This window comes from Solanum pennellii, chromosome 1 (genome assembly GCF_001406875.1).
Source record: "Solanum pennellii chromosome 1, SPENNV200".
Classification (NCBI taxonomy): domain Eukaryota; kingdom Viridiplantae; phylum Streptophyta; class Magnoliopsida; order Solanales; family Solanaceae; genus Solanum; species Solanum pennellii.
The window spans coordinates 100,827,393-100,844,252 of record NC_028637.1 but is presented as its reverse complement, the minus strand read 5'-3'; the positions used below and the strand labels follow the sequence as shown (position 1 = coordinate 100,844,252).

Below are 16,860 nucleotides of genomic sequence, written 5' to 3'. Positions count from 1 at the left end.
TTTAAGAAAAAAATGTCCACAGTGTAAATAATGCAAATTCACATTCATATGTATATCTAATGTCCTATCACTTCATATAATTCCAATAGGCTCCACAAGGCACCCGAAATGATCGAGCGTGTTATTAAGAAGTGTGTTAAGTCAATATTTGACGAAGAAATGGAAGTGATTAAAAGGGTAAAAAGACAAATCTACTGAGAATAACAGGGATGAGGAGTCATGAAGAATATTAACTACCCTATCTATCCCCACAGATTAGCTAAGCAATTTGTATTCTAGTGCTGTAAATTTGCCATAAGCAAAGATCTTATAGGGAGTTCTAAAGGTGGCCTTTCTCTTTCTTTGAGCCCACATAGGGAGTAGAAAGAAATGATCTCATGAATCTATTTTTTAAACAAAGCAAAAATGGAGGAGGATCTAACAACAAAATGCCGCAAGAGTTTACCATGAATGGCTAAACAAAATCCCATCATTTAGCATTTTGAGGATTTTTTTTGAGTACATACACAAAGAGATGACAGAATAGCATAAAAACATTACCATAACAAGGAAATAAAAATCTATACAATCAACATAAAAAGTATCTCTCATCTCTTGATGGAAGATGGATGATAGATATAGTAATAATAATAATAATAATGATTGATTAGATATACAAATTATTTTTTTTACCTTGAAGAAACTGGATTCAAAGCTCTAGCAAAACCATTCATGGCTCCATAACTCTTTGAACTGAACCCTAAACATCCAAGCAGGCCTTGCCTATATGGCAAGAAAGTCTTCTTCCTCATTTCTTCTGATTGAGCTCGGTTAGTAGTGTAATGCAACTCATGAGGCGATGGAGGAACTCTTCTCTTACCAATCCCACTTCCATTCACGGGCTTCTTCTTCTTCTCTTTTGTATTCCCATTTTGTTTATCTTTTTTTGTTTCAGATGTATTTGAAGAATCAGTTGGAGTTTTGTTGGTTGAGATTTTGTCAAGTTTTTTGTCTTTCACAGGTGAAAATGATATCCCACTCCAAAACTTGTGGCCGTTGTTTCTTCCTTCGCTTTTACTTCTATACAGAAACTCCTTCAGGAATACCCATCTTTTTGAACTCCTCCCGACTGAAGAAGACCTCGAAGAAGATCCAGAAGGGCATGGCGTCGTTTCATTTGAAGTTTCTTCTTCATCATCTTGCTTAATCTCTTCATTTTCATTCTTCTCTTTCTTCTTCTCATTGATTACTACTTCCAGTTCCTCCTCATCATAATCCTCCTGCCATTCATACGACGTCGTTCGAAGTGGTGACATGGATCTAGTCCTTCTCCTCAATGATCTACTCCGCAGCTTCAAATCTCTTCCTCTGCAACTTTTCTCTTCTTCATCCTCATTCTCGTCGAGATCAAGCAATGGTGCTAGGACTTGTGGACGTTTAAGGTGAGTGGACAGCTTCATCGGCCGGATCTGGCCGTTTAAGAACAACTCATCAGCCGAGCTCATGGATCCATCGGCGGCGCCACCACCCTCGGTGGTTAGTCTAGCAGAGAAATCAAAATCTTCAGAAGGTGATGAAATTGAAGTACTAACAGCATTTTTCACGCTAGTAGTTGATAAAACGAAATGCATAGGACTCGCCGGAGCACTGTAATAGAAGCCACAGTGTGGTTGACCACGGCCTGGACTTGACGGAGCACTAACATATGGAGTTGAGCATGAACTATCAATATCGTCTGAAAACATGCCGGCATCCGCCGCCGAACCATTATCAGGTTCTGATTCCGGCACGGCGGAGGAAGTGGTGATGGCGGAGAGGTGATTTTCGAGGGGTTTCATTATTTTCTGCGAAAGGTTTGTGCTGGGAATGTGTAGTGATGTATGCATAAAAAATAGAGAGAAGCAGGAGGGGCTTTTTGGGAAGTGAAAAACGTTAGAGAATGGCCCTAAATGTTGAGATATATAACGACTATGCCACTGAGAGTAGCGGGTCAGCAGCTTATTACTGCTGGTACTTTTTTCCTAATAAAATAATTAATATAGTTATTTTTGTCATAACCAAGTGTTATCTTCACAAAAATGACATTTATTTTTAATAAATATGATTATAATTTTTAAAAAATGACACTTATTTTAGAATGCAATAATTAATTCATGGGATGTGATTTTGAAAACTGTGGTATATAAATTTACATGAGGCATGAGCATTAATTGAGTGCTCGGGACGGATGTTTATACATTTATGATTTCTTTTCAAAAGAACATGTTCAAAACGCATAAAGTAGTATTTGAATTTAAAAAAATATATAAGAGTCTCATTTTTTCTCAAAATAAAAACGAGTAATAATTAGTTTGGATGATAGAATCTCATTGTAATGTAAGCTAAAAAATAAAAATAAAAATACAAATTCAGTGTAAAAATAATTCTGTTATTTGAATGAACCAATTTACGAGGAATTTCATTTAAAAGAAAATTTTAAGCAGTTTATGTTTAGAAATGACTATGTTGTGCAAATAAGTGACACCGCCAAGAAGAGTTAATTAATCTAAGATTAAATGTCTTAATTACAAGTGTAAATTACTGATTTGGAGAAAAGTAATTAAATTAGTCACATTTGGAGAAAATTCATCTATTGTCGTGCACTGCCAATTATTTTTTCTAAAAAAAATATCACATATTAAAAAATGACAAATTTTATATCCCCTCCAATATAAAGTAACAAAACCCATCCCAACCAATAGAAATTAAATTTATTATTTTGACTTTCTCCAGCTATCAAATAGAGTTACAATTATGAATTCTTTAATGCATGTATTATTTTTCACTTTTGCAAGATGGAATCAGAAGAAACGTTGGTGGTGAAAAATATAATAAATGTGATTTCCTTTTCTGGTGAAGCATGAAAGATATGCTTGAAATGTTTGTTCTCTCGTTAAAGTTAATTTTTAAAAAAAACATAATTATAAAGTATATTATTTAAAATGTATAAAATCTCAAACAACTCAATGACTTATATAAACTTGGTTAGATTAAATGAGAAACATTGTATTTTCTGTGGTTTTAGAGTATAAAGTGTTTAATATTGGTTTATTGGTTGGAATGCTAGTTAGCTCGTTAGTCAATAAGTTTGTTTTCATTCTAAACCTTATTTTTAACATATAATTATAATTGTATGAATATTGAGAATTATTGATTTTTGTGTAATAATATGACGATTAGATTTTTTCTTAAAAAAAGGTTTTGCATATCTTCTAGAATATAAAGGCTTTGCACAAAGAAAAATCATTTGTTTCTTAAAAAATTTCAACGACCATCAACATAAATCGTGATTATTGCAAAAACTGTTACGAAAAAACTCATAAATCTTCTAAACATTACTTTCGATTATATTACATAAAGCAATAGGTTTTCAGTCTCTAGTCTCAAGAGGATAATTACTTGTAATGAGTTTTAGTAACACTAATGAAGCATAATACTCATTTAGGAAAGGCTGGAAAGTTTTAATATATTTTTCAACAATGATTTTTTTAATATACTACTCTATCTTTTTAGCATAAACAAAAAACAATTGGTTTCTTGTGTTCAAAGGAAGCACCACTTGATGAAAGATATAATATTTGCACACACTTTTAGAATTTCATTGTTGCAATATCTCAAAGCAATACATGAATCATGATGAATCTTTTGTAGTTCTTGTGCTTTTGAGTCAATGAGATTAGATAGGGTATCATCATTTTTTTAATTTTATTTTTAATTTTAGTTTTTCATAATACATTGCTCGTTTAAAAGAAGGATGTTCTCAATAAGATTTTCTCAATATTCAGAGCTCGATTGCAGGGCCCATTTAAAAGTGGCGCTTCCAACAAAAAATTCCACGACTGTAGAATCTATTCAGAAGTAACGCTCTTATTAAGTTTTTCTCCATTTTCGATGATTAAACTTGAAACATCTAGTTAAGAGTGAAACAGTTTCACCATTACACCATATCCCACATTGAGTATCATCATTAGTACATAGTCAAGGGGACTAGAATTCTTGACCAATTAGAATGTCTTTATATAATAATTTTTTCCTCTTCTTTTTTCTTCATGATGAACATATATTAATCATCAAGAAGTAACATTTAGAGATCTCCTGGCATGCATGAAACTTTGGTATGAATTATTATATGTGTAAGACAAAAGCAAATGATGGTAAGAATACTAAGACTAGATCCATAATATGTTAGTATTTGCTTTCCAAAAGTGTGGAAAAGGTCTTTCCATTTCTTGTGGCTTAATATTGCTATTACTCTTGCCATGCCATGTCCCAACATAAGCAAAAGGCCTAAATTATTGCTCCTCTCCAAAAATATATATACATAATATAATTGTCCTCTCTTTTGTCTCATCCACTCCTCTTTTATTATATATTATTTACATTTGGGATGGCTATATTATTGGCTTTTACATCAATTGTTTTTAAATCTTGATTTCCGAAAAATTAATTTAAGAAATTAAAATTTCAACTATACTCATTCGTAATTACATGGTAATCCTAGATTATTAAAATATAAATATTATTAGAGCTTATTTAAATTGACTTATTTCGAGTGTTTCTATGTTAAAATAATTTTAGAATACTTTTGGAGTGATTGGGTAACACAAAAAAGTGTTTATAAGCCAAAAGTCAATCCAAATTTAAAAGGAGTTTACCTTAAAAGAAAATATAATTAGTATAATTCAAATTACTTTAAATTATATTACATGTAATGTATTACCATAAGAAATTAAGTCTAATTATTCTATAACTCAAATTTGAAAAACAAAAATATACACATATATAATTTCTACTTTAAAAATAATAGGGGAAAAGAAATACAATGAGTGTGTCAAACTTTGATACTCCAAAAAAATCCAAAACAATTAATTGGCCTATAAAAATGACAAACTAAAATGCTACTACATGTCCAATATCAAGATTATACTATATTATAGTATAAAATATAGAACTCAAAGACAAGTTGATCATTAACTTGCCACTTTCTTAATTATTTCTTTTTGTATCATCTTAATTCTCAGCCAAATATAGGGTATGGACCAATGGATAAATTCCTTTCGATTAAAAAAAAAAAGGGTAAGCAAAAGTCATCAAATCTATATACAAGCCAAATTGGTCTACCACAACAAATTTTCTTAATAGGAAAAACAAAGGGGAAGTATTAGGGTTGTGGGGAGGTCAATTTTCCAAGTCTTTTTTTTTTCTCCTCATTTTCCAAGTCTAATTGAGATATATTTTGACTTTTGGAGATCTATAAATGTTTTCCCTTAGCCCCCCCCCCCAGGGGTAATTGGGAATAGCATATATATTTTGTTTATGACTTTGAGGAAATTAGTTTATGGTTTGAGATAGGGTTAAATATGGTAAATTACTTTCTCCATTCAATCATTATTAACTTTGCACACCTGTTAAGAAATTATGATAAAGAATATAATGTTAATATATCATTTCTTAGAAAAATCTAATAGAAAAATAATTATAACTAATGATAAGCTAAATTATGAACTACATGTAAAAATTAAAATTATTTTATTAATTTTATGAAATAGATGAAAAATTATTATTAATTATTTTAAAATAATATAATTGATAACTATTCTTAAACGAAGGAAGATGGCTAAAAAGTTTTAGATTTATAAAATGAGCAAATTGGCATGAAAAGATTAAAGATATTCTAAAAATAAAGGATTAAAAGAGCATAGGGAGAAGAGTTTAGGGGGTTATAATAGAATAAAATAAAGTTAAAACTTAGGGAATTGGGAAAGAAGTACAATGGACCACACAAATATTAGCCTGCAAATAACAGACCTCGGCACGTTCCCCTCTGCCCTATACTTTCGAGGTCTTTTCTTCCTCTGTTTTGAACCCTCACCATACTTACCATGCTTCCTATTCAATCTCGCTTATCATCGAATCCCTTTTCGTGCATGCACGTTTTTCGATACGTATCGAGTTAAATAGGATTAAGAGGTTTATCTCGTACATCATAAGTTATATTATTTATAGATATATTTGATAGATGTTAAACTTTTTCTTTAATTTTATCGTGTTATGTTTTTTAAACATATATTAAGATGTCCCCAATTTGTTTATGATATTACCTCCTTCCAGTTGTTATTCATAATAATAATATGTTCAGTGAAATTTCATAAAGTAATATCTAAAAAATGCATATATACACGGATTATACTAAAAGTAAAGAGATTACTTTCGATAGATAATCGATTTAAGAACAAACACTCCAAAATAATATAAATAATCAAAATGAAGATAGTCAAACCTGACAAGTCATCCGATCATGACTTATACATCCTATCAAACGCCTATTAAACTAAAAAGGTTTAGATAAGTAGTTTGGGCAATTTTACTTTTACTTTATTATATTTTTAAGTTTTCCATTGATTATGCAAACAAGGCGTTAGATTAGTTGAGGGTGTACACATAGACTCGAGAAGGAGGTGAATGAAGGCCTTCTCCATAGGATTCTGACTTAAGGCAGCCAACACGAGGCATAAGGTTAATTAGTGTAATTAATAATTAATCATTGATAAGACAATATTCTATAAACTGTCAACATTGCTAATTCTATTATTAATTAATTTGGAAAATTAATCTGTATAAGATTAATGAATCTAAGCAGATTACAGAATACGGAGCTCCTTCTCACCTTTTCTACATCATAGTTTGGTGAAGAGGATTTGTCATAGCCAATCAGTGCTTGACACGTTATAGTTGTAGCATTTTTTAATTTTTTTTTATTCCTTTATAAAATAATTTCCTTATTTATAGTACAAAATTTTCTCAGGATTTTATTTTACTTTAGATTTATGTTTTAAATGTCATTTTAAAAGATATTCTAGGTCAAGGCAAATCAAGATCAAATCATTTCAAGTGAAATTTTCTCATCAATACGTGCACCTTATGGTGACTACATGTGATAGATTTGTTTTATTTATTCAAATTTTATATGATATATTTATTTTGATATTCATATTTGTAATATTTTTATTTTGTAAATATATTAAATTTTAGCAACTCAACATTCACTACAATATAATATAAATGATCTTATAAATATTTTGTGATACTTAAAATATCTTATTTTTATTTTGATAGATATTCATCTTATCACTCGATATCTTAATAACACCATTTCATATTTATTTATTTATAATAAACATATCAAACTTGTAAAAAAAAAAATGCGTTTGGGGCAAAGAACTAATTAATGCTGTTGAAAATAAAGTTGTGCAATCTGCGTCAAGACTCGTAGTTCTTATAAATATAATTAAAAATATCCTCAAAATTCTTTATAGTTAATTGTATCTTAATTTTTTTTCTAAAACAATATATATAAAAAAAAGATTCTTGAGGCAATTCGTGTACGTCCGGGTTACACGTTCGCTCCCATTATAGTTAAAATGCCTTGTCATAATTTGTCTCTTTTAAAAAAAAAATTCGTTTATGATTTAAATCTCATGCTTATTAAATTAGAAGATAACTATGTCCAGAATTACTATTTAATTACTAAATACTAACTAGATACTATATTAATATTTTTTGTACGCGTATGATGNATTCGTTTATGATTTAAATCTCATGCTTATTAAATTAGAAGATAACTATGTCCAGGATTACTATTTAATTACTAAATACTAACTAGATACTATATTAATATTTTTTGTACGCGTATGATGATATTTTAATATAAATATAAAATAAAAATTATTAAATTCATCTGAATTGATATGTCAATCTATTAGCCATAAATTGTATTGAAAAAAATAAAAAAGAATTAGACAAAGAAAATAAAATTAGGAGGAGTAAAAGCATGAGAGGATGGAGAATGTGATATTAGGGTGTGAAATGGATTAAAGTATTATAATTTCCATAAGCAAATGACAAAAAGAATGCACATGAAGTGTTTGTCAAAGTATGGAGAGTCTCTCTAACTATCAACAATCCCATCATGCATGTTTATCCTTCTCCACTTGTTAATATAAAATATTAGTAGTAATTAATGAGAGATCTATTTGCATGTGGTGCAAGTTTTCTTCATGTAATCTCACATTCTTAATTATGGATTATCCAAATTACAAATCCATCACCATATTAATTAACTATTGTTGTAAGAAAAAAAAAACTTAGTACAAAATCTTTACATTTATGGTGATGTATATATTTTGTTTTTTAGTGTCTAACTTTTAATCGAGGTCGATTCAGAACTTAAAATCTTGAGAAGTTTGATTTTTAATATATATATATATATATATGTTTCGTGTTAGATTTAATCAAGTTGTAAGATCTAATCGGTAAGGTTATTAATTTGTCAAATTATTTGTAGATCTGTTGCTTGATTAGAAAGTAGAAAACTGCAATTTGCCTATGTGTACCAAGGCATTTCCACAAAAACAAAAAGAATATTCAAAACACAAGGATCCAAAGTAGATTTTTCAATGTTTACACGGGTTGATTTAAGCGAGTTTAAATGTCAATAATTTAACTAGCTTTAAAAACGCTAATTATTCGTTGTGAGTCTTCTTGGTTCAATTTGACTCATTAATAATCCGTCAAATACATAAAATTCAATATGAAAATCATCGTCTCTAAGTACGTATGCATATATATAGAGAATAGTTGCAAAATAAATCTCTATTAGAAATGTTAATCATCTCATATTTTCAGATTAAAGATTTGATTATCACCAAATTCTTCACAATTTCACATCCCATTTCGTATATTATGTCAACATCAAGATATGTGTGGAGAAACCCTTGATAATTAATGAACGCTCTCTTAATAAATTCTATCGTGTACTAATTTAGAACAATTGTACAATTAAATTTTGGGTATTAGATGCTTATATATCTATAAATAAATTAAGAAAAAAAAATTAAAAAGACGAAAATATGATGATTATGACATGGAGATTAAATGAGATGTCATTAAGAGAGGAGTCTATCAAACTTGGGCGGTGGGGGTAGTTAAACAGTAAGTTATGTTCATATATATACTTCATCTACTTGCTGGATTTATGTTAAATGGACGAGATATAAATGAGATGACTCATTTCTAATTGGTCACTATCAATCAAGAATACATATTATTTTTTGATTAGTACAAGATAGAATTTCATGACATTCAAATAGCAAATAATTTTCACAATCTTAATCTACATATATTGTTACTACAAAGCATTAGATATAACCATTAGAACTCATTAGATGTACTACAAGGATGACTGTCTTTTAACGATTTAAACTTTTCGATCCTTTTAGAGCTTAGATTTGAAATCAATGATTAACCGTAGTGTATAGTAGAGATCTCAATTATTCTACCGCATTTTTTGTTCAAATGCAGTGAAACAATGATTTACTATTTTAGATCAAAATATGGTGATTGGGCTTTTTGACAGAAGTCATTGTCTGCTTCTTTTTCAGAAGATTCAGTGTAATACCAGATTAGATTTGGGTGGGGGCTGGGGTTGGGGGTGCACGTTACTTTGTCAGAGCTTCGCCGGCGGCCAAAGTGGACGGCTGTTCCCAGTAGGACCACCTTTGTGTCACGACTCTCTTAAGCCCATTATCATTGTGAACTCAAATCATCACGTCTTATTTATACTATTTTTGGAAATTTAACAGTAATGTAAATCATAGTGTAGTAGTAATGATATTACAAAATCAGAAAATAAAACTTTAGAATTCAGTTTGAATCATCCATTGATATAGAAATGTTTTCTGTTCCAAAAATTCTTGCAGCAGTGCATTTATAGAGTAAAAGAGAGGCTACAATAGCTGAGCTTTGAGCTCAAACCCACAACATACTCTAGTAAATCTGGGATTACCTATCAATACCACACGCAAAAATCAGCGGGAAGTAAGCAGAAAGACTTTTCATCGCGCATTCGCGTTCAAAGGATAATGCACCATATCATCCTGTCATGGAAACCATGATACTATCTAAGAACATAAAATATGAACAATCACTTGGTCCACTGATCTCTTTGCTTAAATTAAGATAAGCAAGAAAGAGCAATGCACAAGGAAGCTGTAAAGTAGCAAAGCTAAAGTATAAAACTTCATGTCATTCACATAGGTCACCGATCAAATCATCCATCAAAGATGAAAGGATCTCCTTCTCGATGTCAACACCCTCTTCAAAGGCTTCAAAGCTGAAATTGGTCCACTTCCCGTCTTGTGTGCTCATGTCCTTGTCAACAACCTCATCCACCATCAACTCTTCCATGCTTGTCCAGCTAGCAATCTCTCTATACACTTCTTCTGCTAACCACTCCTTTCTTTGGACCAATGTTGTCCACTTAGCCCAAGCTTCAACACCTCTGCCGAAACTCAGTTTGCATCTGAGTTCCAAGCATTCGACTACTGAATGGAACAAAACTCTTCTCCGCATCTTCAGCTGCTCCTCTGCATTTTTGTTGGTTCGAGCCTGCTGACTCTCCAGCTTGTCAAAGAGATCAAGAGCAATAATGCTCTGAACCTCACCCAACAAGAATTCTTCCATTACCATGTTGGAGCTTCTAATTATATCTCTGATATATTGGAACTCCCAGTAAGCTGATTCATTGAAATTTGAGGAAGTCAACGTAGTAGTCGACTCCTTTTCACCTGCATCAGCAAGAGAAGCGGAAGAGGCCGAGTCCAGCAACTCTGCATCACCTTCCACCAAATGAGTCCTCATGTAGGTTTTCCAATTCATCATGTAGTGAGATCCATCAGACAGATGATACTTGCTCCCTGAATCATAAGTTTCATCCGTCAGGATTAATTGATATTTTTTCAGGGGAAAATGGAAGTATGCTGGTAACTACCACTGAATAGTTTTGGCAAAAAAGAGACTGCAAATAGGACAAGTAATTCCACCTGAAGAGCAGGAAGATCATTTTTGTTTATGGAATAGAGAAAAGAGAACTTTACTGAAATTTATCTGATCATGAGCAAATTATATAAAATATATCTTATCCTAAACTATAGCTCTAATAGATTGACCTTAAGGTAATCCTTTGTTTCCCAAATTGTTTTCCTGTTTTCCATTTTCATCCATCTAACAAGCTTGGGCATTTAGCCTAAAGTGGCAAAGTTTCTACTTTTTAGATTAAAATATAATACGAAACGCCTTCTTACAGAGAGTCAAAATAAAACAACAGAATTATCATCACAATCTTAAATAGGATGGAAACAAAAGGAGGAAACTAAAGATCAGCATTATTACCATCAGTTGCTAAACTTCTGAAGCTATCCAAAGAGCTGCAACTGCCTCCTGAAATAGAAGGTTCCATACTTGAGGCCAGACTAAATTCTCCTTCATACGTAATGCTGCTGGCAGTTTTGGGATTTTCTACCCTATTTGGACCCTGAAATTGATGCAGATAAGATCAGTCTGGTACATTATACTGTTTTTTTCCTTTTCTAAGAAAAGCAGTACAGTAATAATACAGAAATAGGATAACAAACAACTGCAATAACGCCTCAATCCTGAATTAGTTGGTTTTGCATATAAATTCTCAATATCAATTTTATTCCATCTTCATCCATTTTTTTCCCAATACTTTATAATTTGTACAATGGGACAAACTAGGGATACTAAAACTAGGAATTATCTAAACCTCACACTTACCCCTACATGACATATAATCTCTATAACTAAACTGAAAGGCACTTTGTCAGATATCAGACGTAATGCAAGCCTACTAACATTACTAAACCTAATTCTAACTAGTTGTATAGTATATATATGGATATTCTGCTTCCATTGTCTTGTTCTTTGCTAAGTTTACACGGAGTTAGTTTTATCAAAGAAAAGGTCTGCATGGATTCCAAAACATTTTAGAATCATATGCATGGATTCCAAAACATTTTAGAATCATATCATCAGAAGTAACAAAATTTATAAGATTGCAATGCTTTTTATAAATCTAAGTATGGCATTTATTGGTTTCAACTAAACAAAAGAAAACGAAAGGAGACGGGGGACCCCAGAACTCTTTCGCTTACAGTAAGGAAAGCCTTTTATGTGCCTACAGCTACTCTTTTGTCATCTATTGGATTGAGAAATCAAAGGTAAAAATGATGACTTCGAAAATCATTTCAGAACCCCTTAAATGACTAGTCCAAAAAAAAGAAACAAAAAAAACACCAATTATTTTCACAGCCTCCTGTTGAGCTTGACTGCTGTTTCACATAATAAACTACACGACTTGTCAAAAGAAATAAAAACACCCAAAGTTATTTACTTGGATCTCAGCTCAGTAAGGAAGCTGGACAGTTCAACTTCAAAGAATTCCTAACCCTAGCCGTTATTCATGCAAAGTGGTCATGACACATTTTCACATTTGGGTACCTGTTAGCCATACACGCATTTATCATGTTGATGTACCTCCTAAGCACCTGACCTCTCCCACAATTCATAAGTAATTTACTAAATGATACATGACTTGGAGATATTCTATTTCTTTTCACCAAGGAACAAGTATATGTACACTTCCATACACTGACAAAAATGTGGTATGCTATGTCAAAAAGTTTCTTACGCGTTTGATCACCATCTACATTCCAATTTCTCATTGATTTACCTGTTCCTATTTTTTATCTAAGAGTTTGTTTGGGGGTTGGTTGGTGTTTTAGTCATAAGAATGGCATTTTGAAGCTAAGGGAATTTCAGAAATACCTGCCACATCTGAGTTGCAGTAAGCTGGAGGTCATCAACAGAAGAGTGACCAGGGTCACCTGCTTTTTCATTAAGCAAATCAACTTGAGGTCTCCTCCCATGTGCTACAAGGGACACACTATCTTCAAAAGCATTGGTAGAAGTAGAAGCAGTCCCCGTTTTGATGAAATCTTCACAAGATGGTCCGACTTTAGAAGTTAATTCTTTAATCTTTTGTTCTAAGAGAATACCTAAATCATCACCACCAATGCGAAAAGAAGGCATTGTTGATGTCCTTGAATCAGACTGATCATCACAGGAACCTGGAAAAAGACACAAACCACTGTTCTTTTCCAAAACATGACTTGATGAAGAGGGGCCAGGCATTGATTTTTTGATGGGTGAGGTGAAAGTAAATGACACTACATCACTCCCACTTTTCCTGTCAGCTGTTTCCCAATTGGAGCATCCTTCAATAGTTAAGTTACATTTTATAGACCTTTCATCTTTATTCTTCATCATATTGTCAGCACCACATTCATCAGAACCAATATCGACATTGACTGTCTGTTTCTTTCCAGTAAAGGACCTCACTCTGGAGTCCCTAGATGATGAAAGGTCCTTTCCAACGTCAGTTTCTACAATACTTGCAATTCCAGTAGCAGTTGTGGTATTTACAACAATCCTACTTACAGTCTTGGTTGACCTAGACATGTTACCAGTAGATGATGATTTTTTCTCTTTATGGTTAGGAGCTGAAGTTTTCGAACTCTCCCCGTCTTTATTAGATGCAGAGTTCTGCTTCTGGTTGTTCTGTCTGAGCACATCAGAAGGACGGTTGAGAGAATTTTTCCTTTCCCCTACTTTTACACTTGGCAGCCTCCGACCGGACTTAGACTCATTCTGTTCTTTCTGGTTCAATGGGTTCTTACTAGAAGTAGATTCCTTCCCCTCTCTTTTCTGAACATTGGTCTTTGCCTGAACTGCTAGTGAAACTGACTTCTCCTTCCCCTTATTCTGGGATACATCTCTTCTTGATACCTCAGAAACCCTCAATTGATGCAAATTATCTGATTGAACCTGGCCTCTTTCACAGGGTTGTCTTCTGAGGTTCTTTACAGAATTTTGTTCTTTTGGCCTGTGCGGTGCTTCATAAATACTAGACTGTCTCTGAACAGCCTCTATTTGATCTCTCAAGTCCCGTATTCTCAAAGGGGCAGAGGAAGACCCAGAAGATTGCACCTTTTCTCTGGCAGCGGGTCGAGGACTCTGCTGGTATATTTTAGCAGCTGCCTCTATTATGTAAGCTGCATTCTTAGGAGGGATGAACCCAGGACTCTTGATAGGAGATAACAATCTTGGTTGAGTAACTGCAGTAGGTTTAGCTGATTTTGGAGGCAATACCTCACTTTGGAACCTCTCGATGGGACGGCTCTGCACCTTCTGCAGCCTTACATCAACAGGGTTTCTCTTAAATCCGTCCAGTTTATTTCGCATGTTACCATCGACTATCATACGATGTTCATTCTGGAAATCAGCTATAAAACTTAGGTATGGAGAATCTCTGAAGGAGTGACAATCAGAGGATGCATTAAAATAGGGATCAGACTCTTTTGAAGTTGGCAAAGAATCCAATCCCATAAGACGTGCAACAACCCCAGGTGCTTTTTGACCATAACTTTCATCCTCAGCTGCTGATGAAGCACTATAGAAATCATAGTTCTGCTTGGAGTTGGAACCAAGACCATGATCGTGACCCTTCAATAATATACAGATTATCAAAATGATAGACCAAAAGATATGATAAACAGTCACAGAGATAATGTCTTGAATTATTTGAGAGGAGATAGCAGAGTAAAGTAACAAGTTACCTGCTGAAGTCTTAAATTGGCTGATCCATTGGCATTTTCTTTTCCTTGTTTAGAGTTGTCTACAGCCACAATAACAGGAACATGGATAGCAAAATATTCATCAATAAGCATCAGTTACAAGAAAAGTGGCCTTCAACTGCCAACAGGCAAGGAGAAAAGGAGTTACCAGGTAGTTCAGACTTGTTAGAGAAAAGCTTCTTTCGAGATTTGATATTCCAATCAAATAGCTGAAGAAAGCCTCCCTTTGAAGTTCTCTTTTCAACCTCCATTTTCTCATTTAATAGAACAATGCTCCCATGTGGATGTATCAACAAACAAAATCTGTAGTCAAGAATGGAAATTTTCAAGGCATCTGGTCCAAGATGTTATACAAAGAATGAAGTAAACAAGTAATCAGAGGAAACAAAGACCTCGCAACCAACTTCACACAACTTCCATTTAAGAGCGTGTTTAGAAATTCGCTGTGATGTCTGGTTGGTCATAAAAGTAGGTAACATATACAAATTGTATACAGATACAAAAGGGTATACTTGTAGTATTCTTGCACATGTGAGTACTAAGAGTTGACATCCATATCTACATGTTGATTATTGTTGAAATTATATGGCATAAGGTGTTGTTTGATTTACAATTTAGTTACAAATGGATTACAATACATGTTTGCTTACGCAAAGAATGATGATGTTGGAATTGATGCCCAGGGATGCAAGTCTAGTGGTGATAGTTTAACACATAATGTGTTGGTTAGGCACATGTTCACAAGTTTGAACGTTAAAGCAGACAAAATCCTAGTATTCAAGCAGAGAAGGATAGAGGAGCGGGCCATTATCTATCAAGATTCGAACTATGCGCCACTGGCCCTTGCAGATTTCTCAATTATCAATTACCAAAAGATAATAATAACCTAGGAATTGTCATGCGATAAATAATAAAAAAGCAGTATTCTATAGGAATCGTCTATATTTATTTGTCCACATCCCGTGTAATTAATAACTAAAATTCTTTTATAAACAATATATGTATTAGTAAACGTCACATAAATAATATTCCGAATTCTATATCAGTGTTAGAACATCCTTATCCCATCAACTAAACAACCTCTAAGAGGTTAACATTCATAAAGGAAAATGATTTTCCCAATAGCAACAAAATTCATTTCCTCTTTTCTCGTATAAAACATTTTCCCAAAACTCAAGGTCTCAAATTATCGCTTATGATTTCATAGAGTAATTATTTTTCTGGAAAGCATAATTCTCCATAACAAACACACATAGCATTTCGAGAAACCAGCTACAAGATGCAATTATCACAAAGCTCCAACCTAACTATTTCTAACCAGCACTACTTCATTTGAGCAAATAAAAGATTCTCGAAGATCCGACAATTAAATTTCTACATCAAAGTAAACATGTAAACCCGCAAACTCATTTTGTTAAAGCAGCCAAAAACACCTCGAATCTTCAGCTACATTACAAGCAAAATTAATCAAATCAAAATGCATAAACATTAACAAATACACAACTCTGAACGATCCAGAAACAAACTCACCAGTGAATCTTCAAATTTGTCAAATCGCACATTGTTTCCACCATCAAAGAAGATAGAGTAAGATCTGAACTGTAATTGAAGCAACAAACGAACCTAGGGTTTTCAAAACAAAAAAAAAACGATCGATGAGATGGTGGAGAAAAGGTAAAGGAAGAGCTTGAGAGAAAAATGTATGCTACTGTGTGTGCGTGAGAGAGAGAGGTGAGTGAATTTGAAATTAAAAGAGGAAGGTGAGAGTGAAGAGTTCTCACCGTTACATAACAAGGAATTTTTTTTTTTTTCGAATCCTCCAATTGAATTATTTCACCTCTTTTTTAATGTAACAAACTTAAATAAATACATATAACATAATCAAATAAACAAAGCTATGCTTTTCCTTTTTTTTTTTTATAATAAAGGTAATCATTATTTAATGATGCGGTCACATATTCAAAATAATATTAAAAAATATTTTACATTTTATAATTTATAATGTTCGGATTAAATTAGGGGGCATCTAAGTATTAATATTTTTTTCCAAACAATGAAAATTGAAAATTTATTGAGTCAAAAAAAAAATAAAAAAAGTAAAACTTATTAATATGTATTGTTTGACTAAATTTATGTACTATTAAGACCAAAATATACAAAATTCATGCATTGATTATGTGATAATTGCAGTGCTTGAATTAATTTGTGTTCATTTTAATTGATTTTATTGAGCACCTCTAATTACAGTAGGTATTGAGTAATTCTATCTAATCTATTTGTATAAATAGGG

General features: G+C 32.5%; 2 protein-coding genes across 2 annotated transcripts; both read right to left on the bottom strand.

Moving 5' to 3' along the window:
• Positions 1 to 440: 440 nt before the first annotated feature.
• On the bottom strand, positions 441 to 1,850 carry LOC107010236. The gene has a single exon (XM_015209480.2). It carries the CDS (start codon positions 1,815 to 1,817, stop codon positions 669 to 671), a length of 1,149 nt encoding a protein of 382 aa, XP_015064966.1. The 5' UTR covers positions 1,818 to 1,850; the 3' UTR covers positions 441 to 668.
• Positions 1,851 to 9,706: 7,856 nt separating this feature from the next.
• Positions 9,707 to 16,404, bottom strand: LOC107008080. Its single transcript, XM_015206987.2, has 7 exons — positions 16,352 to 16,404; positions 16,101 to 16,193; positions 14,719 to 14,873; positions 14,553 to 14,611; positions 12,703 to 14,439; positions 11,248 to 11,389; positions 9,707 to 10,772 (listed from the first exon to the last, which is right to left on the bottom strand). Exons 3-7 carry the CDS (start codon positions 14,819 to 14,821, stop codon positions 10,102 to 10,104), a joined length of 2,712 nt encoding a protein of 903 aa, XP_015062473.1. The 5' UTR covers positions 14,822 to 14,873; positions 16,101 to 16,193; positions 16,352 to 16,404; the 3' UTR covers positions 9,707 to 10,101.
• Between the last annotated feature and the right edge of the window lie 456 nt (positions 16,405 to 16,860).

What these genes read in the sequence shown, in the direction of transcription:
- LOC107010236 (XM_015209480.2), bottom strand. Translation starts at nt 1,817, where the DNA reads ATGAAACCCCTCGAAAATCACCTCTCCGCCATCACCACTTCCTCCGCC.
- LOC107008080 (XM_015206987.2), bottom strand. Translation starts at nt 14,821, where the DNA reads ATGGAGGTTGAAAAGAGAACTTCAAAGGGAGGCTTTCTTCAGCTATTT. An exon ending in CTGCAACTCAGATGTGGCAG is followed by an intron (nt 11,390 to 12,702) that starts GTATTTCTGAAA and finishes CATCAATTTCAG; the next exon opens with GGTCCAAATAGGGTAGAAAA. An exon ending in CAGAAGTTTAGCAACTGATG is followed by an intron (nt 10,773 to 11,247) that starts GTAATAATGCTG and finishes CTTATGATTCAG; the next exon opens with GGAGCAAGTATCATCTGTCT.